The sequence below is a fragment of the Ipomoea triloba genome, chromosome 5 (genome assembly GCF_003576645.1).
Source record: "Ipomoea triloba cultivar NCNSP0323 chromosome 5, ASM357664v1".
Classification (NCBI taxonomy): domain Eukaryota; kingdom Viridiplantae; phylum Streptophyta; class Magnoliopsida; order Solanales; family Convolvulaceae; genus Ipomoea; species Ipomoea triloba.
Genome location: NC_044920.1, coordinates 21572053 through 21595206, shown reverse-complemented (window position 1 = coordinate 21595206; position 23154 = coordinate 21572053). Strand labels below are relative to the sequence as shown.

General features: G+C 35.3%; 3 protein-coding genes across 8 annotated transcripts; 2 read left to right on the top strand and 1 right to left on the bottom strand.

Moving 5' to 3' along the window:
• Positions 1–4520: 4520 nt before the first annotated feature.
• LOC116020394 lies at positions 4521–7878 on the top strand. Its single transcript, XM_031260871.1, has 4 exons — positions 4521–4703; positions 5456–5621; positions 6236–6395; positions 7840–7878. Exons 1-4 carry the CDS (start codon positions 4521–4523, stop codon positions 7850–7852), a joined length of 522 nt encoding a protein of 173 aa, XP_031116731.1. The 3' UTR covers positions 7853–7878.
• A 121-nt stretch (positions 7879–7999) lies between these two features.
• LOC116018749 (pentatricopeptide repeat-containing protein At5g14080) lies at positions 8000–12721 on the top strand. 6 transcript variants are annotated; one of them, XM_031258726.1, is made up of 5 exons: positions 8000–9812; positions 10160–10513; positions 11985–12116; positions 12276–12337; positions 12468–12721. In XM_031258726.1, exons 1-2 carry the CDS (start codon positions 8153–8155, stop codon positions 10411–10413), a joined length of 1914 nt encoding a protein of 637 aa, XP_031114586.1. In that variant the 5' UTR covers positions 8000–8152; the 3' UTR covers positions 10414–10513; positions 11985–12116; positions 12276–12337; positions 12468–12721. The 6 variants fall into 6 exon arrangements, with proteins under 6 accessions (XP_031114586.1, XP_031114588.1, XP_031114589.1 ...); XM_031258728.1 differs by having other exon boundaries at positions 12465–12721; XM_031258729.1 differs by lacking the exon at positions 12276–12337.
• Positions 12722–15260: 2539 nt separating this feature from the next.
• Positions 15261–20730, bottom strand: LOC116020925 (pectinesterase-like). The gene is made up of 2 exons (XM_031261495.1): positions 19797–20730; positions 15261–15973 (listed from the first exon to the last, which is right to left on the bottom strand). Exons 1-2 carry the CDS (start codon positions 20647–20649, stop codon positions 15282–15284), a joined length of 1545 nt encoding a protein of 514 aa, XP_031117355.1. The 5' UTR covers positions 20650–20730; the 3' UTR covers positions 15261–15281.
• Between the last annotated feature and the right edge of the window lie 2424 nt (positions 20731–23154).

Sequence of the window (23154 nt, the reverse complement as noted above, 5' to 3'; positions counted from 1 at the left end):
CTCGTGGGTTTACGATAAAAAAAATCTACACAATGTTAAAACAGATTTAGTAATCTCTAAATATACTATTCAACTGATACTTGCAATTTAGTATAATAAATTCAATAGTATATTTTAGGACAATTGTTAAACAGACAGCTATTGCCTATTGCCCCTACAAAATTGAAGATTGACACAAATACTTTTAGATTTTGATATTGCAATAATAGTAACATTTGAAAATAGTATTTGTACAGAATAATATACAATATTCAACTCTTCTTATTCATTATGATTAATAGTAAATTATTTTTTATCACAATTTAATTAAATTAAAGGTACACAAAGGTACACAGCTCAATACATTCAATATTTTCCGTAATATATAATACAGAAAAGGTAAGTAAAGTTGTCATTCAACAGTACTTTTCATTTTTTTTTTCTGTAAGAAAATAAAAAAGATTATTGACCTAGTTGCTAGATATTAACAAGTCATTATTGTAAGGATAATTCATAGCCTTTTTATACCAAAATTATATCATATAGTTGATTTTGTCCCACTTAATTATTATTACATTTTTGTCCTTAACCTTCCAAAGTGTTTTTTGCAAATATATATATATATATATATATATATATATATATATATATAGTCATGATCAGGTGTGGCCTGGTCATTAGGTGTGGTCATGCGGTCTATTTTCAGCCATTAGATCATATCAACTCATCAAATCAACGCGCAATATATATATATGTTACAGAACGCACTATTCTACGTACTAAAATGCACCAAAGGACCGATAAAACACACCATTCCACACAATATATCAAATGCACCTATTCACTTAAAATTCATCAATATACTTAATAAAACACTTCATTCTACGTATTAAAATGTACTACAACGTGCTTCATGTCAGATTATAAACATACACTATTTACACATATTAGAAAACATGTGCTAAAATATGCATCATTCTACGTATTAAAATGCACCACACTTATTAGAAACACATGTGTTAAAATACACACTATTCAATGTATTAAAATGCACCAGACGACGTATTAAAACACACCATTTCACAACACAATTACACATCATTCTACGTATGAAAATGCACCAGCGGATAGATTAAAACACATCATTCCACAACACAGTTAATGCACCAACATACGTAATAAAACGCACCACAGCATGTATTCAAACGCACCACACTATGTACTAAAATGCACCATTCCAATTCACATAATATAAATACTAAAATTACCACAATAACCCCACTTAAACATACGCGAATTTCAGTAGGATTAATGAAATTGGACGATGTAGATTAAGCCACATGACCGCACCGGAGCTCGCATTTGAACAAAGATATATATATATATATATGTGTGTGTGTGTGTGTGTGTGTGTGTGTGTTTAATCTTTCACTCTAAAAAAATGATCTTTAAGTGTTAATTTAAAATAGTAAATTAAACATGTCATCCGTGTTGGATTAGTTTTTGTAATCCAAATAAATTGTAATAGTCTTATTAATAAATATTAATATCACAAAATAAATTGTACGAAGTAATAGTCTTATTAATAAATATTAATATCAATATTGAATTGTTATTAATGTGAACGAATGTTTGGCACACTAAATTTTATTATGCAGTGTTGGTTAAGATATCTTATTTAACTATTTCAAATTAAATGTTACTTTTTGATTGTTTTTTTTAAAAAAAAATGGCTATAATAATGCTAATTTTGTGTACAACTATTAATCAACTGAAGAATTTTTAATAAAGACTGAAATTACATCGAATGACATATTTACATCATTTGTTAAATATTATATACTTTGAAATCATTCATTAGCCTTAAAGGTTGGGTCACTTGTGATGTTAATGAGAAATATTGGCCATTCTTTTGCCATTTGCAATGGTAATCGGTTGGTTGTAACAAAATTAGCTGACCATGTTATAGAAGCACGCATATTGGCAAGGCCAAATGCTAACACCAATGTACTAATAGCTATTTTATTTTTTTTTTGGTAAATTCACGTGGTCTTTCTCCGTTCGTTTAACGGTCCGGGTCCACCCACGTTCGCTCCGAGAGGCACAGAAGCTGGCCCAGGGGGAATCGTCAATATTGTGAACTAATAGCTAAAATGACTATCACTCAATCAGACCCAAGACTATCGTTTAAGTTTAACAGACAATTTCCATTGATACTTTCCTATGCAATGACCATCAACAAAAGTCAAGGTCAAATACTATCGTATGTTGGCTTGCTATTATAGAAACTAGTTTTTGTTCATGGTCAATTATATGTGGGCATGTGGTTGCATCAAGAGTGAGTAATCCAGACAAGCTCAAAATCTTAATTTGTGGTGAACCCGAAAGATTTTGTACTTCTACTACTAATTCAGTTAGCACGGAAGTTTTTAATAATTTGTAATTTATATTTTCAATAATAACATAGAATCAAACATTAAGTTTTGAAGTAATTGCACTTGTTTTCGTAAACTATATTTCGTAAAACTAGTACATATATATACACACACACACACACATTCGCGGATCCAGAAAACTTTCTCAGTGGGGGGGAAAGATAAATTAACAAGATATATATATATTTTTAAATGAAACACTTAGAGATCAAATCATACATATTTTTAACTAGAGATGAAAAGTCAAAATACATCAAGATAAAAAATATTTAAAATAAAATATAAAACATAATTAATTAGATAAAATAGTTTGAATGGAAAACACATTATAAATCATTTTTTTTAAAACACACATTATAAATCATTGATCACACTATTAATATTAAAAAAAAAAAAGAAAAAAAAAGTTACAAATAAAAATTCCAATTAGAATTCTCACTATTAATATTAAAAAAATGTCAAAAACAAAATTTCACTCATCTTACTATTAATATTAAGAAATGAAAAAAAAAGTCACAATATTACAAATAAAAATTTCAATTAGAATTCTCACTATTGATGTTAAAAAGTTTGAAAGCTAAATTCAGTGCTACAAAGTTCAAACAGTGGACCATTTTAATATATAATGAAGACTTACCATTTAAGCAATATTGACCTTTATTAAAATATTGGTATATTTAAGATATATACTATATATATTGGGTGGGGCCGCTACCTCCACTGTGGCTCCGCCAATATAATAGTAGTTCGTGTGCATTTACAAATGGTATAACCGAACATACGAGAATAAGTGGATGTACTTGAATATTAGTGTGTGTATAATAAACAGATACTACAATGTAATAGGGTCAGTTGTATTCAAAAAAATTAGTGTATGTATATATAATATTCTTTTTTAGGCAAAAACTTGTGTGGGACCGTCTCAACTTGAGATGTGTCGGGTCGGGTCGAGTCAATGCAAAAATGTGATACTTATACGCTGTACGCATAAATGTCATACTTATATACTCAAATGTAATACTAATTAGGGATAAAATTTTTGTTACTTATAATGATAAATGTAATACTTTTAAAAAAAATGTAATACTTTTACATTTCGATTTAAAAGTATAACATTTTTTCCTCAAAAGTATTATATTTTTCCTTATAAGTAAGGGAAACATTACGTATTATTGAAAACATAATACTTTTGATGTAAAATATAATACTTTTACATCAAAATGTAAAATTATTACTATACATTTTTCTTCAAACGTATTATATATTTCCTTATAAGTGACAAAATTTTTATTCCTAATTAGTATTACATTTGATCATTGACGGTAATAATGTTACCGAAATACCCCCTTACTCCAAGTTGAGAGCGTAGCAAAGTCAACTAGGGAGTAATGATAATGCAAATTTGTCATTTATCTAGTATCATATATGCTACAGGCGTAGAGAAGTGAGACAAATAATTTTATCATTTAATTATTTATTTTTTGAAGCCTAGCCAGGCGTGCCCAAGGCACTACCTTGCCTGATTGTAGCCGAGGCGGGACCAAGGCACGGAATCAACCCAGTTTTTTTTTTTTTTTCGCTTTGTGTGCGAGTATAGCTCACTTCGGCCGGCCGTAGGCTCAGTCAAAGGTCAGCTCTTCCGTAGGGTAGTGAGAGAGGTTAGGCCCCGTACTACCCCTTAGGGGATAGCGTTTTCGTAATCCAACTTTAAGCTTGACCAAGAAAAACACCCTTCAGTCAGGTAGCTAGCGAGATCGGGTCCCGTGCTGGGTCTAAGGGAATAAAGTGTTGTGTTTTTGTAACCAAGCCTTAAGCTTGACAAAGAAAACACCCATCTGTCGAATAGCTAGCGAGATCGGATCCCGTGCCGGTCTTAAGGGAATAGAGTGCTGATTTTTCAAATTTTTAACAAAATTGATCAAGACAGATCATGAACAATAGTTACATCGATAACTGTTGGGCCCTCTTGCTTCTGGAGGCAGACGCACACCTATGGAGGTGGACGCATGGAAGCGGATGCACTTTAGAAGGCGGATGCACGGAGGAGGCGTACGCGCTGACGCATGGAGGAGGTGGGCGACTGGACGCACTTGAGGAGGCAGACGCATGGAGGAGGCGGACACACAAGTGGAGGAGGTGGACGCACTTGAGGAGGCGGATGTACTTGAGGAGGCGGATACACAAGTGGAGGAGGCGGACGCACTTGAGGAGACAGACGCACAAGTGGAGGAGGCGAACGCGCTTGAGGAGGCGACAGACGCACTTGAGGAGTGTGGACGCATGGAGCAGGCGGACGCACGAAGGCGGACACGCTGATGCATGGAGGAGGCAGACGTACTTGAGGAGATGGGAACACAAGTGGAGGAGGCGGACGCACTTGAGGAGGTGGATGCACAAGTGAAAGAGGCAAACGCACTTGAGGAGGCGGATGCATAGATGGGAGAGACAGACGCACTTGAGGAGGCAGATGCACATGTGGAGGAGGTTGACGCACTTGAGGAGGCGAATGCACTTGAGTAGGCGGATTGAGTAGGCGGGCGCACAAGTGGAGGAGGCGGGCGCACTTGAGGAGGCGGATGCACAAGTGAAGGAGGAAGACGCACTTGAGGAGGCAGATGCATAGGTGAGAGAGACGGACACACTTGAGGAGGCGAATGCACAAGTGGAGGAGGCTAACTCACTTGAGGAAGCGAATGCATAAATGGAGAAGGCTGACGCACTTGAGGAGGTAGATGCACAAGTAGAGGAGTCGAATGCACTTGAGTAGGCGGACACACAAGTGGAAGAGGCTGATGCACTTGAGGAGGTGCGCGGACGTATAAGTAGAGGAGGCGGACGCACTTCCGGATCGAATGCTTGTCCAATTATCCCCAAGCATACAAATATGACATTTGCGCATATAAATATAACGTTTACATGTTAATATGAACAGACTCGATTCATCTTAGATCATTGAGACGGTCGGACACAAGTGTTTGTGAACTTTTTTTTTTAATTTCTTTTCCATTGCTTCTTCAACCTTACGCAGTACGAATTCCCAGCTTCTGCCTCCAGTCCTCCACGCGACCACGCCCCAGCCAGCAGCTCCATTTACGCTCCCTCGTTCTCACAACTCTTCAATTCTTCATCTAAGATCCGCAGATTCCCATCCCATTAGAACTCGTCCATCACCACTGTCGCCCCTAGCCCGGCACTCCGTCACTCCAGGTTCGAACCAATCTTCACTGTTCTTCAAATTTATTCTCTTAATTAGTTTTCCCTAATGTCTAATTCTTCCATAAATTCCCTAATTCTCTAAATTTTCAATCTTCAACCTATTTTGTTTTATATATTTTCGTAATTTGTATTGTATTTGTATATGTATATAAGTGGGGAAAGAATTGGGTGTGGAACTTTGATATTTTATTCTAATGGAGTAATGGGGAGGCAGGGACTAGAATGTAATATGCTGAAATACTGAGTGAATTGCTTATGTGCATCTAAGAGCTTGAAAAGGTCAGGGTAGGGGATTTTAATTTGTTGGTGTTCAGATAGAGCTGAATTTCTGATCTTCAAGTCTTTCGTTTTGAGCTCTTGTGCGTTGTTATTTGAATGAATTTGGCTAGAAGCAAGCTCCTAGTGGACTTGTAGTTTTCAGGGCAGATCATTGCAATAATACAATTAATTTCATAAGACATTGATAATGTGTGTGTGTGTGTGTATCTAGGATGTTAGCTGTGTTTGTAATCTTAAAGTTGTAATTTTTATGAAAATGGTGTACTTCTTGTGTGGATAGGAGATACATTGTTCTTCCGTTTCCTTATTTCCCAATTCCTGTGCAGAACCAGAACAAAAGAATACTGGCAGGCAAGCAGGGTCACCTTTTGATTCTCAAAGGGCAGAACCATCCCAGAAGCTGTCAGTGCCAACTCCGCAGTTGGATATGCGACGGGCTGAATCATCTAGACAGCATGTGACGGCTCTCAATACTCAGTTTGCGAGGTATATCATGTGTCTAGTTCAACAGCATTTTCAGTTGATATCAATTACTCATTTTTTCTGAGCACAATATTCGCCTCTAAATTTTAGCTGAATATAGTTGTTTTATGTTTAAGTGAAGAAAACCTTAATGCATGCTAATTAAGCTGGTGCTGCTGTCCCTTTCTTCACTTGCTTCCCTCACTTCTCTGTAAATTAATTCCCCCCATTCATGTTTTGCCTTGTAAACTAGTGTTCCTCTTTTAAGTATATATGTTTGTGAAATCTGCAAATAAGAATTAGAGTTTGAGGAAAGGTAAATAAGTTGAACCCTTTTTAACAAATAAATAGATATAACAGTGTAGTAAATCCTTTGAAATTCAACTCCAAAATGGCAAAGTGAGCTGATATATCTATGTGATCCCTTTCATTGTTCTTCCCAGTTCCCAGTGTCTTTTGGTCTGATTTGTATGCGTCTCTGCTGCTACTTTTTAATTAACAAGACTATAAATACTTGTGTGGTTACTCTTTTCCATGTTCATTACTTGCCTGCTATTCTGTAACAAATCATGCTATTTACTTCTAATTTCTTGGTGTTTTAATCTATTTAGGAGCTAATAATCTGTATATTTTCAGATTTCTCCAATTGTGTTGAAAATAATTTGCAAATGATTAATTAATGATATGAATATATATATTTTTTGGTTCAGTTATGGAAAAATTGTTTAAAAGAAAATCTACTTTTGAAAGATTCATTTTAACTTCGCGTCTTCGCCCCCACTCGAATAAAATCCTGGGTCCGCCACTATATATATATATATTTATTTATTTATTTATACTGGGGAGGGTTTAGGTGAGAATATCTCTCCTTGTAAAAAATATGGACACATCCAAACCATTCATCTTGAGAAATCAAAGGCTAGGATCTTTTAATTACTAAACTTTCAAGTTTTCAATAATTATAAAATTGACCCCGTATCTTTTTTTTTTTACTAAAATCTTCAACTATTGATGATTGACTGAGATCAGTCCTCATTTTTTACAAGAGGATGTCGAAAACCTTTTCAATTTAAAATTTTTTTCAATTCCAACAAATATTTAAAGATGTCAATATAATCGACATGAGTTGTGTCAACCAATTCAATGTCTATAACAATAGATAGAAATATAATTATAGTTATTATATAGATGTATTTATTTAGAATTAGTATCATTTTGGTTTGATTATATTGTCATTTTTGTTTGTCTTTATTATCAATTTGATAAAACCTAGTTCTTTCCATGGTTTGAATTAAACAAATTTCAATGAAAAATGTTTGAGATGTACTTACATCTTGGATAGTTCCTTAAATTTCATTGATTTACTCATTCACGCCTCGAGGTCCAATCTATAACTTTTCATGCGTTTTGTACGATTGCAACTGTTACCTCGAGCTAACAACCATGCTCCTGTTCTCTTGCTCCTCAGACTTCTTATTTGAATATTTGCTACTACCACCAAGATCTGCACCGATGGCCGCTTTGTCCGGACTCGCGCCCAAGGTTTCAAGTCACGAAAGTTCGAGGCAATAACATATTTGTGATGCCCTTAGATGCTCTGGGCTGCATGCGCGCTACACTGATGTATTCAACGAGCATGTGGTGGTGCATGGCCGTTCTAAGTTGGTAGAGTGATTTGTCTAGTTAAGGTGAGACAAGCCCTCAAAGAAATAAAAGAATGTTAGTAGTATAAATAAGTGTGTTCATTTCTGTTCACCTCCTTAGACAAAACCTATTACGATATGATCAGCCGATCGGTCGGAGAGTTGGCAAAAGTCATAAGCCATGCTTTGATATCAAAATCCAAACAAACTGTTCCAACTCAAACATGGACGCCATTGATGGAGCAAGCTTTGCACCGTCTTGGATGTCGCGAGTCACTAAGCCCTACACTGGTCGCCCATGTAATCGACCCGCATCTCCTCCATCACCACTCCCTTGCTCTGGGCTTCTTTGACTGGTCCTCTCAACAACCAGGCTTTTCTCATGATTCCTCTTCCTATCAGTCAATTCTCAAGGCTCTTTCCCTTTCTCGCAAATTCAACGCCATGGATAGGGTTTTGAAACAGAGCAAATCCCAGAAGGTTAACCTTCCGCCGTATGTTTATCGCGCTGTCATTGCCTCTCAGATCACTAGTAAGAACACCTGCACTGCGTTTTCTACTTTCAAAGAGGTTAGTTCACTAATATCCGATATTGGACCTCAAACTTGTAATTCGCTTCTTGCTGCTATCTCTTCTGAAGGAGATCTTTTTCGTGCTCGGAACGTGTTCGATGAAATGACTATTAAAGGCATTCGGTTAAACACGCTTGGGTTTGGTGTGTTTGTGTGGAAATTTTGTCGCTGTAATGGATTAGAAATGACTTTGAATGTGCTAGACGAGGTTCGGAGGATTGATTTTTCTGGAATTAACGGGTCTGTTATTGCAGTTTTAGTTGCTCATGGGCTATGTTCTGGGTCTTTCGTCTCAGAGGCTGTTGTGGCTTTGGATGAGTTGAGGCAAAGAGATTGTAAACCCGATTTCATGGCGTATAGGATTGTTGCTGAAGCATTGCGAGAAATGGGTAATGCGGTTGATGTAGAGTGGGTTTTGAAGAGAAAACGGAAGCTGGGGGTGGCACCAAGATCCAATGATTATAAAGACTTTATTCTTACCTTGATTTCAGAAAGACTAATATCTGAAGCAAAAGAGTTGGGTGAAGTAATCATGAAAGGGAATTTCCCAATGGACGATGATCTACTCAATGCTCTGGTAGGCTCTGTTTCAGCTCTTGACCCTTGTTGCTCCATGTTATTCTTCAATTTCATGGTTGACAGAGAAGTGATTCCTACACTTCTTACATTGAAGAACTTGGGCAGGAACCTTTGCAAGCTTGGCAAAACTGAAATGCTGGTTGAAGTTTCTCAGAAGTTATTTGCCAGAGCATATTTCACAGATAAACGGACTTATAATTTGATGCTTACACTTTTGTGTGAGGCCGGTAAAGTAAGAGAGGCTTATGAGATACTTGGTGAGATGAAAAGAAAAGGTTTAGGTCTGGACATATCATCTTACAATTCTCTTCTAGAAGCTTGCTGCAGAGAAGATCTACTGCGGCCAGCAAAACGGCTGTGGGATGAGATGTTTACAAATGGCTGCCCTGCCAATTTAAAGTCCTACAACATCCTAATACAGAAATGTTCAGAAGTTGGTGAAGTTGAAGAGGCTTATAGGCTATTTGAGCACATGTTTGAGAAAAGGGTAGCACCTGATGCAACAACTTACAAATCCCTTCTTAAAGGAATTTGTCAAGCCAAAGATATTGCCCTGGCTCTTCATGTATTTGATATGTCTGTTTCTCAAAGTACTGTCCTTGCTCGGAATATTTTGGGTTCATTTGTCCTCTATCTTTGTAAGGAAGGTACGACTTTCAACATGTTACCATACATAACTCTATGAGTTATTACCCAATTTAGTAGTCGAGTGGTTTTTCTCGAGTTAGTCCTAAAAGTTTTTTGTGCTTAATTAGGTCCTGAGCTTCAATGGTTAGGATAGCTTGGTAATTTCCCCTCTATTAATACCTTATTTAGTTCACGACTATAGTGGAAGTCCAGGACCCAATTAAGCACAAAAAGACTTTAAGAACTAAATCGAGAAAAACCACTAGTCGAGGACTTATTGGTATTAACTCTAACTCTATATTTTTCTTGACAAAATGATTACTTAATAGCTGACTATTCGCCTAAGAGTTTTATCTGATATTTGCAGGTAATGTGCTTCATGCTTTGAAGTTACTTCATAGCCACATTGATGATATTGCATTTCTAGACTCCCATCTCACAGTACTGAAATTTTTAAGTGATGCTGGAGAGACTTCATTGGCTCTTGAACACTTGAAGTTGATTGGAGACAAGTCTGCTTTCATGTTGCAAGCTCTTCACAATGAGATTTTGTCTCTGTCAAAACCAGATCCACTTATGAAGTTGTTTAAGGCAATGCGGGAAAACAGAGATGGATCCTAGGTTAGAATGTTGAATGGGTAACTTATTGAAGTTCAGGCATTGACAACAACAATGAACAACCTAGCAGAGGCTAAGTACTATCATTGTTGAAGTCCAAGAGGTACATATGCAGCTATCTCTCTCTCTTTCATTCCAATATTTCAAAACCTTTCCTCCACTTCTGGCACTTAAGGAAAGCCTAAACAACTGTTGAAATTTAAATGTGTAGTCATTTGCAGTAGGAATATTCATATTGGCAGTGTTTTCAAGTAGGGATGGCAATGGGGCGGGGAGTATACTCCCCGTCCCCGCGACCCCGTCCCCATCCCCGTCCCCGTCCCTGACGGGGAATTGAAAATACTCCCCATCCCCGTCCCCGCGGGGAATTAGGCGGGGACGGGGATTCCCCATTCCCCGTCAGTTCCTAGTTAAAAGGTTAAATAAATGTAAATTTTAATAATAAAAACAATTTAAAATACAAGTCCTAGTTTCAAAATTTAAAATACTATATATATATATATATATAAAGCATGGCAGTATAACTATGTATATATGTAATGGTAGTATATTATGTATATATGTAATGCAGTTTACTGCTATGTATATATGTAATGTATTTATGTACTGCAGTTTACCGCATGCTATGTATTAATGTATATATGTCATGCAGTTGACATGCTTTATATATAATTTATATGTAATGCTATGTATTAAAATATATATATATATATATATATATATATATATATATATATATATATATATATATATATATTCGGGGACGTGGCGGGGCGGGGAGGGGTATCCCCGTCCCCGATCCCCGAAATTTTTCCCCATCCCCGTCCCCATTAGAGACGGGGACGGGGATCCCCTGTCGGGGACGGGACACATTGCCATCCCTATTTTCAAGAGCAAAGTTTGTGCTACAAAGCATGGTTGCAGTAGGCGCTAGTCGCTAGTCGGGCGGTAGACTAGCGCCTAAGGGGTCTAGGCGGCGACCTATAAAAACAAAAAAATAATGCATGTGTGTAGGTGTATGTCATATTATATATATATATATATATATATATATATATATATATATATATATCTTACTTCTCTTATTTATATAAATAAATAAATTTAAATATATATAAATATAAAAAAAAATTTAACAAGGCCCACTCTCCCGAGTTAACTCGACTAACTCTGCCGAGTTGGGCGAGTTAACTTGGCCGAGTCGGCCGCCAACTCAATCCAGTCGGCAAAGTTAGGCGCTAGGCAGCCAGCCACCTAGGCGGACACCTAGGGAGCAATTCGCCTCGGTCTAGGGGTGCCTAGCTCCTAGGCGGGAGATTTTTGCAATAGTGCTACAAAGTACAAACTAGCTAATTCAGTAGCTGCAGGTGGGAACAGAGAAAGTATCCAATTCTTTCATCTATAAGGAACTTCAGAGTCCACGGGCCACACAGCCATGTAGATACCCACATTTCTCCAGAGTTAACTTTGGGAAGTTTTTGTGTTTAGGCAATTTGATGGTCGATCTGCTTAAAGCTAAGTACTAGTACGATAAGAATTCTCTTAGTAATATTCTTCTTCTTTTTCTGTTTCAGGTGCATAGATCTGGGGATGCTGTTTGGTAACTCTCCAAACTCCCACAGATTCTGATACTACTTTATGAACCACAGCCTAAGAAACCAAACAAAGAGACAAGCTTACCAAGTTACTCGTATTACTTCATCTTAGTAAGTACTTTGGTACTTCATCTCAGTATAAAAAAATTTAATTTATTTCACATTGCGTTTTACTTTTATTTTAATCAAATTTTATGTTATTTTCGTTGTAAATTGAACCATACCCTCACGTGAATCGTTGTGCTGTTTTCATCCTGGGAACGCAACCAGTCCAAATATATACAAGATATATAATGTCCCAATCGACATATAAGTATATAAAAGATGAAAAGGTATAATCATAATATAAGTTCTCTAGTTATGTCCACATTTATTTATTTAAATCACTTTCCCTTGGACATTACTATATCTTACTCATGCTGTTGTGTTCTTTGCAAAATGCTCTTTTCAATGGGCGAGAAGTGGGAGTCGAGGTTGAAGCAGTGCCGGGCCGTCAATGGTGAATAGATGGTTGTGTGCAGGCTGTAAAGTAGGAAACTGAGACAGGATGTAATGAGTGTAAAAGAGATTTTTGGAGTGTCTTGGCTCCATGGTTTTGTTTAAAACTCTAGTATTGTGTGTGTGTGTTTTTTTTTTTTTTTTTTTTTTTTGTTTTTTTTTGTTTTTTTAAATAAACACTACTCATATATTAAGAAGAGGGGAAAAAGTGTTGAATACAAGTAGGTAAAGTACTATGCCTAATGATAGAATCAGACTGAGAATTTGTCGCCCTAGTTAAGGGGTGGAGTAAAACATTCGTTGATCTAGAGATAAAATAGTAATTGTGCTTTATTTCTCCATCGGAAGTATTTTACTTATATAGTAAAGAATTACGCAAGGAAAGTTCAAAAGGAAAGAAAATAATCTGTATTCAACTACGTTAGTCATGATTGGCTAAGCTTTTTTTAGGAATTATTGAGTATAAAAGTGTTTATGAACCTATGTGTCTCATTTTTATTTTTCCTTAATGAAATATATATTTAAGTTTTATATTTGTGTTGCAATTGTGATTTATTTCCTTGATGCTTGTAATTAAATCCTAAATTACTTATTTCATTGCTAAATTTGTATCTTGATGGGAGTTAGGATATAAATTAGAGCACCCACAATTGCACTTAATTATTATACCTTGGGAGATGACATATTGGTTAAGGGATTTTATCTAGATTGCTTGTTCTTGAATAATTATTGTGATTATCTCATGCGAGTGATATATTTCAATTATCTTGTTGTGGGTTTGAATTATGGGAGTAATTCTTTCCCTTATTGATTGCAATCTTCCATACTTGTTTTAACCTAAATAAGTATTTCACTTTAAGTTGACACTAGGTGATTAAACACTTTGACCCCAAAAATTCCACTCTTTACTCTTCTCTTAAATTCCTAAAATTCGCTTGCCTTATTTTACTCCTTTTATTTACATGTTTGCAGCAAATTACCCCTTATTAACTGTGTAACAATAGCTTCACATGAATGAATTAGTAGCTAGTATTTATACCATACTTCCCTGTGGATCGATAACCCCTGAATACTATGGGTATTTGTTTGTAGTTTTGTACTACGACCATAGACATTTAATAGGTAGTTATACAAGTAGCGAGTGCATAGGTAATAATAGTTTCTATGATCCTGTATATATATAGTTACCTATGTACTTGAAGAAGGCACGGAAGAATATAATAACAATTTCTCTTCTTGTATCTCCTTTTCTAGAGTTAGGCTATCACTCGAAGTATAGTCATTTGGAGTTGGGTTGTTACTCGAAGCACAATCATGTCTCATTTCCCACACTTTCTCTGTAGTTTAGCTCTTTGATTCAAAGAAAAGCAACTTGATTGCAAATCACTTTTATCAATGGTATCAATTTGATTCCTATTACTATTACGATTCTAATATTTGAACCAAACACACACTTAAAATTGCAATTTGATTGCAAATCACTTCTATCACTACTATTGCAATTTTATCAATGGTATCAATTTTAGATCGACATGTGTTGCTAAAAATTGATACAACCAAAAAAAAAACATAAATGTTAAATAAGTTACTTAACTTTTTAGCTTATTCAATTAAGCAATGGTGTTAATAACATGTGCAATTAAATCATATGAAAAGTAAAAAATTGTCAAATTTTGATTTTTTTTCATAGGTTATTAGTTTTAGATAAAATTCGTTTAATTGGCTATTTAAGTGCAAATTTAAGTTATACTTTGAAATGTCATTGACAAAATAATTTAAAATTTAAAAAAAAAAAAAAACCTTAAAGTCATGGACGTCTTTTGAATTTTTGTGACCATGTTCTTGTAAATAAATGAGGCCCTAATTTCAAAAATACTTCATGTACTCTCAAAAACACTCTCAACATTTACTCCCAATACTTGTGTTCAAATTTGATTGGAGGAAAAGAAAAAAAAGAGAATAGATAAACATCATGACCTCCTATTAAATTGAGCAATCAAAGCACGCCAAATCACACGGACTAGAAAATGGGAGTATATGTAATATTACTCCCCTAATTTAGTCGTTTGATACATAAAAATTAAAGATTTGATTGAGAAGAAATTTGAATTATGTAAAAGATTGTGTACTATTTTGCCATAACCATGCTCAATTAAATAAGAGACAGAAGTGAAAATTGAATTGCAACTTTGATAATCAAAGAAATTTGGGGGAAAATTGTAAAGGTAATGGAGGAAGGAAGAATCTTGCCCTCTTCAATGGTGGTGTGCGATTTAGAGAAAAAAAACTGATGAGTTTTAGCCTTTTAGGCAAGATAGAAAGATGCGTGAAGCCAAAGGAATGTGATTTAATTGTAGTTTTTTTTTTAATTTTTTTTATTTCTTACGCAACTAGGTCAAAAATAGATGTTGAGCCCTCTAAAATTGAGGCATCGTGATGCTAGGCATTATGCACGAGCAAAAAAACCAGCCCTACTTAAGGCAATTTGTTCACATGACTAACAGAAAATTAATATATAAAAAACATACTGAACAACGATTAACAAAGTAATCAAACCAACCAGCTTGGTTGACATGAGTAGTCATGTATTCTCATTCCTTAAAAAGGAGAGAGTTTAATCTTCTAGTATGAAAAAACAATATGATCAACACTTGCCACTTAATTGGGTTGACTCGGTTAAGAACAATGATTAGTTTGAGTATAACCCAAAAGCAAATAAAAAAAAAAGAAAAAGTAATTAAACATCAAAATGGCAAATCAAGCATATATAATTTGACTTTACAGTCCAGCACGGAATGGGACTTTTGTCGCCGGCAGCCACGAGCGACCCGCTATAAAACTCTGCACGCTGAATTGGGCCGCCTCGGTTGCACTTGTAATAACCCGGTAACCACGCCACTTCACTCGCCGCTTAGTTGATGAACCGGGTCCAGAGTTCTTATATTCGCCATAGTACAAAGTATTCAATGCAAATTTCCCATCCCACTCGACCCAACCGGTCGGGTCAACAATAGATTCCATGTAGGTTCGGAGAAAAACCGTTCGGGAATATTTCTTCCACGGCCTCCCTAAGTAAGCCTTGAACGAGCCAGCGACCGGCTTGAGGTCCGAACCGGCCATCACCCGAGAATTGTGGATAGATATTCCGGTATTCTGGTTCCGGTCGGTCCGACCTTGGGCCGTGATGGTAATACGTTGTTTGTTCATAGGTTTCCTCGCATATATGATGCAGTTTTGTAAAACAACGGCGGCGTTTCCGAAGATGAAGTCTACGGTGCCATAGATGTCGCAGTCTTTGTAGAATTGGCGTTGGGAATGGACGTAAAGAGTGTCTTGGTATCCCTCAAAACCGCATTGATAGAAAACCGAATGGTCCGAACCGGATCGAAGAGCAACGGCTTGATGGTTTTTTGGACCGGCCGTGTTGCGGAATGTAATGCCCTGAGCTATGAATCCTTCTCCGGTGACAGCTGCAAATCACCACACATTTAATATGATATAAGTAATCAATAATAAACATGTAAATACACTGTACTCTAGAGGTAAAATTCACCAATTAATATATGATCAAATTATTATGGATTATTACCAAAAAGACATTGTGATTTAGTGGCGCCCAGAGTTAATAGTACTCAAAAAAATTATTATGGATTATTACTATTTAAAAAAAAAACATTTTAGAGTCATATTAGATATTCAACTTATAATAACTTTTGATTACTAAAAAGTTGACAGCAGCTAAGGTGTGCTTTAGGTAAAGCCCATAAGAAGGTGAAGTTCACACATCTTGTGATCCTTTGCTAATAATTCTAATTAGCAAAGGATTACAAGGAGATAAATCAACTTATGTTATTTATAATTGATCGACTTAAACCAAGAAAATTAATATACAAATTAAATGTCTGACCAACTTGACTATGGTTGTTGCATTGAGCTTGTAACTCGACACGGATAATACTTACTACTTTCTAGTTATATATGTGTGTGAAAATTCTTTGGTGCAGCTACTTATTGTGCCACGTACCAAAATTAAAAAGGGTAAAGATATTTTGGTCATATTAAGTGAGAAAAGAAATTAATACAGATAATTTTGTTTTTCCAAAATTTACTCCCCTTCATTTTTAGATATAAAAGTACCCGAGACGGCAATATATCTAAATAAATTTTTATAGAGTGACTTCGTTACGAAATTATTTCACGGATCTTTATCTGTGAGAGTGTGAGATAGGCCGGGTTACAATAGAAATGTAATACTTATATTGAAAAATGTAATACTAATTAAGAATAAAATGTTTGTTACTTATAAGAGAGAGTGTAATACTTTTGAAGAAAAATATAATATTTTTAAATTAAAATATAAAAAAATTATATTTTTCTCCAAAATATCACAATTTACCTTATAAGTAACAAATATTTTATTTATGATTATCATTACATTTTTCAATATAAGTATTACATTTTTATTTTGACCCGATTCGTCTCAAAGAAAAATATTTCTAACATGGTCTTACACAATTTTTTTGCGATTTTTATGTACCTAAAAAACCAAAGTAAATTTTCATGCAACGTGGAACGTAGAGTGGGTTGGTGGGGGCAGGGGTACTATAACATAATACGGAGTAATAATATATATGATACGCATGACGACTAGTACCCTTTAGAAGTTTGAATCTTTCTTGGCAAATTTTAAAAATTATTTTAGAGGTTTAAACTAATAGGAACAAATTAATTACCGTTGACTTTATACTGTTTTAGTTGAAAAATCGAACTCGATATGACCTATTTAGTAAGAGATATATCATCAACAATTTTAAATATGCAATCACTTTCTAGAGGTGAAATCGACTAATTAACCGAGCACATACATACCCAATTGACATATGAATCTATGATTTAATTAGTATCAACTATTAATAATTTCTTTTTATTTTTAAACTTCTGAGGAGTAAGGTTGGCAATTGAACTTCTGACCTTAATCTGTACTACAATTATAGATTCATGACACTTGACCAAGGCCAATGCACATACTTATTCCACATAAATTTAGTTCAATTTTGGAATAACCAATGATTCTAAATTAAGAAAAAATGTGGTGATAATTTCATAATTATTAAAAACTTATTAGGATATATATTGTACAGAACTTTAGAGTAAATATGCTAATATGTTAATGTGCATCTAACTTGGGAACAATCTCTACCAAATTGGTCAGACTGTTGACTTGGTAACCATAATGTTACAAGTTCGATTATTCAGAGACAGACTATTTGGCCTTCTTAGTTTGAACCGGTCTATTATTGACAACCTAAGGTGATTTACCTCTTTATGCTCATTTGTTGGCTAGGGTCACAAGGCCCATTGCACATCATCGGGTAGTGCGTGTTTTCCTCATCACTTAAAAATATGCATCTAATTTGAGTGGCTTTTTTTTTTTTTTTTTTTTTTTTTTTTTTTTTATAACAAAGAGACATGTGAAGCTATATATATATATATATATATATATATATATATATATATATATATATATATATATATATATATAGTTGATGAATATCTCCATGGTTATAATATTGTGGTGAGGGATCATAGGGTGCTTTTCTTCAAGTTACTTTATCATGCAACGTCCATAGGCTGTGGTACCAAAATTATGGTTAGTTAGTATCCTTCTAGAGAAATTTGAATATTTCATGGATAGGCCGCCGGACTATAATTTCTTAAATGAATTTAATAGTAACTAATTAATTATTCTTGACTTTAATATATTGTAGATGGAAAATCGAACGTAGCATGATCAAGTATACGAAAGCAACAGTAAAACACACCCAAAGCTACCAATTGCTATACCATGGACCAGTCTACAAATTGTGAACACTATCCAAAATTTATGTCTACAATTAATATAATATGTACTTACAATTAATAAATTATGTATTAATAAATAAATTAAATATACTATATACATACATATAATATGTTAAGAGTATTTGCAGTTAGCACATAATGTGACTTTTGTTAATAGTAGATATAATATGTACAGTAGTTAATGTATTACTACGGCTATGTTTGGCAAACCTAGCTGAAATGGTAGCTGAAAGCTTAAAAGTAGCTGAAAGCTGAAAAGCTACAAGCTCGAAGCTGAAATCTGAATAGCTGTTAAGCTAGTTGTTATGTTTAAAAGTGTTTGGTAAAATTAGCTTTTTAATAAGTTGATAAATGTAAAAAGACTAAAAAGGACATCTACATAAAAGTTAAATAATTTTAAATTTAAATATGTTTGTTTACATATTAAAATATAAAATAATGAAATCAATATAATTTAATAAAATATAAAGTAAGAACATATATTTAAAAATATATAAAGTAAAAAAAAACATTTATAATTCATAAAATTAGTTCATACAAAAATTATTGTTCAAACACAAATATCAAATTAAAATTACAACGAAACATATTGAAGAAAAAATGTCAAAAGAGTTTTAATTGGGAGGGATAAATGATGTCATTTATTTAAAATAATAAGGATAAAAATGGAAAAAAGTTAAGAAGCTACTAGCTTATTTTTGAAAAGCTACCTGAAGTAGCGTTTCAAAATAAGCTCTTATTTTAAGTTGCTAGCTTATTTTGAGAGCATTACCAAACAAAGCTTATAGCTTATTAGTAGCTTAAAATAAGCTATAAGCTCCTAAATAAGCTCTACCAAACACAGCCTACGTATATGTTTGTAATTAATATATGAGTTAATTCCACCAAAGTCCCTTGTTTTTTGTGGTCATTCCAAATTTAGTCCAAGACTATCATGTTTATTATCATTTAACATCCCAGACTATTTTTTTGGGACACTTTTAGTCATTCTCAGGACTTTTCCTATTTTTAATAAGGATATTTCTATCTGTTATTTTTTCAGGTTTCAACCAATTTAATTGGTTTAGAACTTTAGGTAACCTCTGATCTTTTACAATCATATTTTTCAGTTGGTTTTAGTAAAGTCCTACACCAATTAAACCAGTTGAAACTGGAAAAATAACAAAATAAAAATATGAAAAGATAAAAATGACCATACTAAAAATAGAAAGGGTCATAAGAAGGATTAAAAGTGTCTAAAAAATAATAGTCTAAGATGTAAAATGGCACAAACGATAGTCTTAGACTAAATTTGAAATTGCCACTAAAGACATGGACCTTTGGTGGAATTAAATCTTAATATATTATGTGTCTTATAATATGTTAATTGGAGATATATAATTTGAATGTAATTTTAAACAGAAAGATAAACAATTTGGCAAAGCTACTTACCAACGGTGGCGGAGTTGAAGGTGGTGGAACCACCGCCAACGCTCCGGCTGCCGGTGATTATGGTGCGCCTCAATCCATCGCCAACAAGCATAATGTTCTTCGTCTTCCACCCAATCTCAACATTTTCCCGGTAAACGCCGCGCTTTATATGGATCACAAACCGCCCACTGCCACGCCGCCTCTTAGCAGCGGCAACAAGAGCGGCCTTCACGGTCTTAAAGTCGCCGGAGCCGTCCGAAGCCACCACAAGGTTCGGCCTGACGGCGGACCCATCCTGGAGCAGTTTCCGGTCACCGGGCGAAACCCACGTCGGAAAATCACCCCCGTAGGTTTCCCGGGGAGCAGAGGCGTTGTTAATGAGAGCCAAAGTGTTAGAAATCAAGCGCGTGACATTAGCGTCGGAAATGGCGGGGAAAACGGCGCCGTTCGACACGCCCAGCTCCGCGAACCCGGTCCGGCAAGTCTCGAGGTTCGTCACGGCGGCGCTGAGCCACGTTTGGGCGTCGAAATCCGTGCATTTCACGGCGGGGTCAAGGGTTCGGTTGAGCTGCAAAATGGTATCTTCGTAGAGGCTAAGACAATCCGCCCAGGCGGCTTTTTCTCGAGGATTTCTACACTTTGGGCCGAGCCCGTTGGCCTGAGAACTGGCGCTAAGAGCCCTCTCCATGGCCACTCGGATTGCCATTTTCTTGAAATCGGATTTCCCTTTGAAATTGGTGTGAGTCATGAAGTGTTTACACTGATCTGGATATGGGGTTTGGTTGCACAACCCGTTCAAGTCCCCGGAGAGGATAAATGAGGGAATTGAAAGCAGTACGATGAGGAGAAAACATAATAGCCTCGTCGTACCCATGTGGCTCTGATCTCTTCTGTTTTGTATAGGTTTGGCAGTACTTCTGGTTTTTGGGTTTTGGATATATGGCCAAGAGATGGATTTGTACGTCTTTATATAGTAGGGTGACTGGTTGTAAGAGTTGAATACAGATTGAGGATGACAGAAATGAATATACAGAGCACGAGAACTGAATAAAATTAAGGATCAATTCATAATTAAAGAAATGAGAGAAGGCCAAATATATTACATGAAATAGGTCGTTAAATAGACAAGCGAAAAAAAACAGTAAATTGTTGTAAAACTATATGTCATATATGTCGAAGATCTTGTGGTCTAGTGGCACCCGATTACACCCCACATAGAAGGTGTAGGTTCGAATCTTAGTGGAGGCGATATTGGCTCTTTGTGCTTCAATAGTTGAGAAACTAGTTATGAATAGATACTACATTGTAACAGAGTCCATAGTATTCAAAAAAATATGTCCCGTGAATAGTTGTATCGTGTTAAGTGATAAGGTAATTAACGAGATAAACATAGGGTAGGATGAAAGTAAATGTCACTATTAGTTTTATCAACCACGAATGGTCGATCGACAGGCCAACACTACCAGAAATTGCTATGAGAATCCATTCACAATAAGGGTAATCCATTCATCACTTGATATGCCACACGAGCTATGGATATCCTGCATCAATAATCTCAACTACACAAATTGTTGTACATTGTTGTGCGGTCTCATATAATGTGATAATCTCTAAATATGAAAAATTTTAAAGTTAGGAGCTAAACTTGAAAGCAGTAGCCGGGATCAAAAGTACATATTGAAAACTCATCTTATAATAATTACCAAGTGAGTAATTTTCTCTCTATAATTGATGTACAATTAATAAATTGCTTGTTAATTTTTTTTTAATCATGTACGCTTATGGCAAACTATGAGGGTGCTTCTTCTTCTTCTTCTTTTTTCATATGGCACTTTTAGTCTTTTTGTTACGACGATTTAGTTATTAATAATTTATTTGCATTGTAAATTGTCCCTTGATTTTAGTAAAGTAACAAATTTAATCCCCGAAGATTATTTAATGAAACCCTGGCGTCACCCCCAACAATTATTCAAGTGGTAAATACATATATAGCAATTACAATCTTTGAACCATCAATAAAAAACTACTTGAATGACAAAAATGTTCCACATATAATTGCTTTAATAAAACTTAACATTTGACTTGGTTAGAGAACTTTAGCTTAACTATTAAGTCAAGATTTATTACATGAAATAATAAAAAGTTTGAAAAATAATGATTGTTCTATGTAAAAATTTTTAACTCGATATAATCCAAGGATCTATAATTAACTTGTTACGACCCTAAATAGGATCATAACGTATAGGAAACCTTTCGAGCAGGCTTCTAGCTCCTAAGCGTATTCGAGTCACTGCAAAATTTAATTTCACACTTCGAGCGTGTGAGAGCTCCCAATATTCATGATAAAGAAAAAGAACATGAATAAGCTAAGAACAATATATTTTTCTTGAGTGGTTCCCACTATTCATATAATCATATACAATTGCCCTATTTATACTAAATTACTAACATCTATAATAATAAAGCTACTAAAATTATTCTAACTATACAAGGTAATGATATATTCTAATATACATAATTTCTTTAAACTAATGTCTAGTCAATTATCCTCTAATTACATATGATTCATTCCTTACCCTCCACTAATTATACCACACCAATTATTTCTTTCCTTTGATGCGTATCATAACTATAAGGTTAACCCAAAGGGATAGCGGGAACGATTCCAGGGAAAATCCAGATTTGATTCCCACAAGTGACAATTCTCCTTGAACTAGTTCTTGTGCCTCTCAGAGCAAAGGAGGATTAATCGGCTGGACCGTGGACCCGAACCGTTAGACGGACGGAGAAAGATCCGAAACAGTACACCTTGTGATTTACACCAAAAAAATAAAATAAAATAAACAATCAGGTTAAGGAATGGGTGATGAATAGGGCCATTATTAGGGATTGCAACAGGAATGACAGGACATAATAAAATTCAAAATTATTAATTTATAAGATCTAAGATACATAATAAACCTTAAAATATATAATAATTTCTTAAAATTCGTAATTTGAAATATATTAAAAATAATAATTTTTACCGTGGTTGGCTTAGTTGGCTTAATTCTTTGACGGCTCCGCTCCCCCCCCCCCTCCCCCCCCCAAAAAAAAGAGACTTATGGGAGGCGGTTGGCGGCGGTGGTGTCGTCCGGTGTGCAGTCGCGGTGGCGGTGCGCTGTCGTGATTGGCAGTCGCGGTGGCGGAGGGCGGAGGGCAGCGAGCGGTGGCGGTGACGTCCGGTGGCAGTCACGTCGCAAGGTGGCGGAGGGCGGAGGCTGTTTGCGCTGTCGTGATTTGGTTTTCTTTGTTTGGTGCAGATCTGCTGTTTGCGTAGATCTGCTGGGTTTTTAATTAAAACCCTACGGCGTCGGTTGTTCATACAACCGATGCTGTA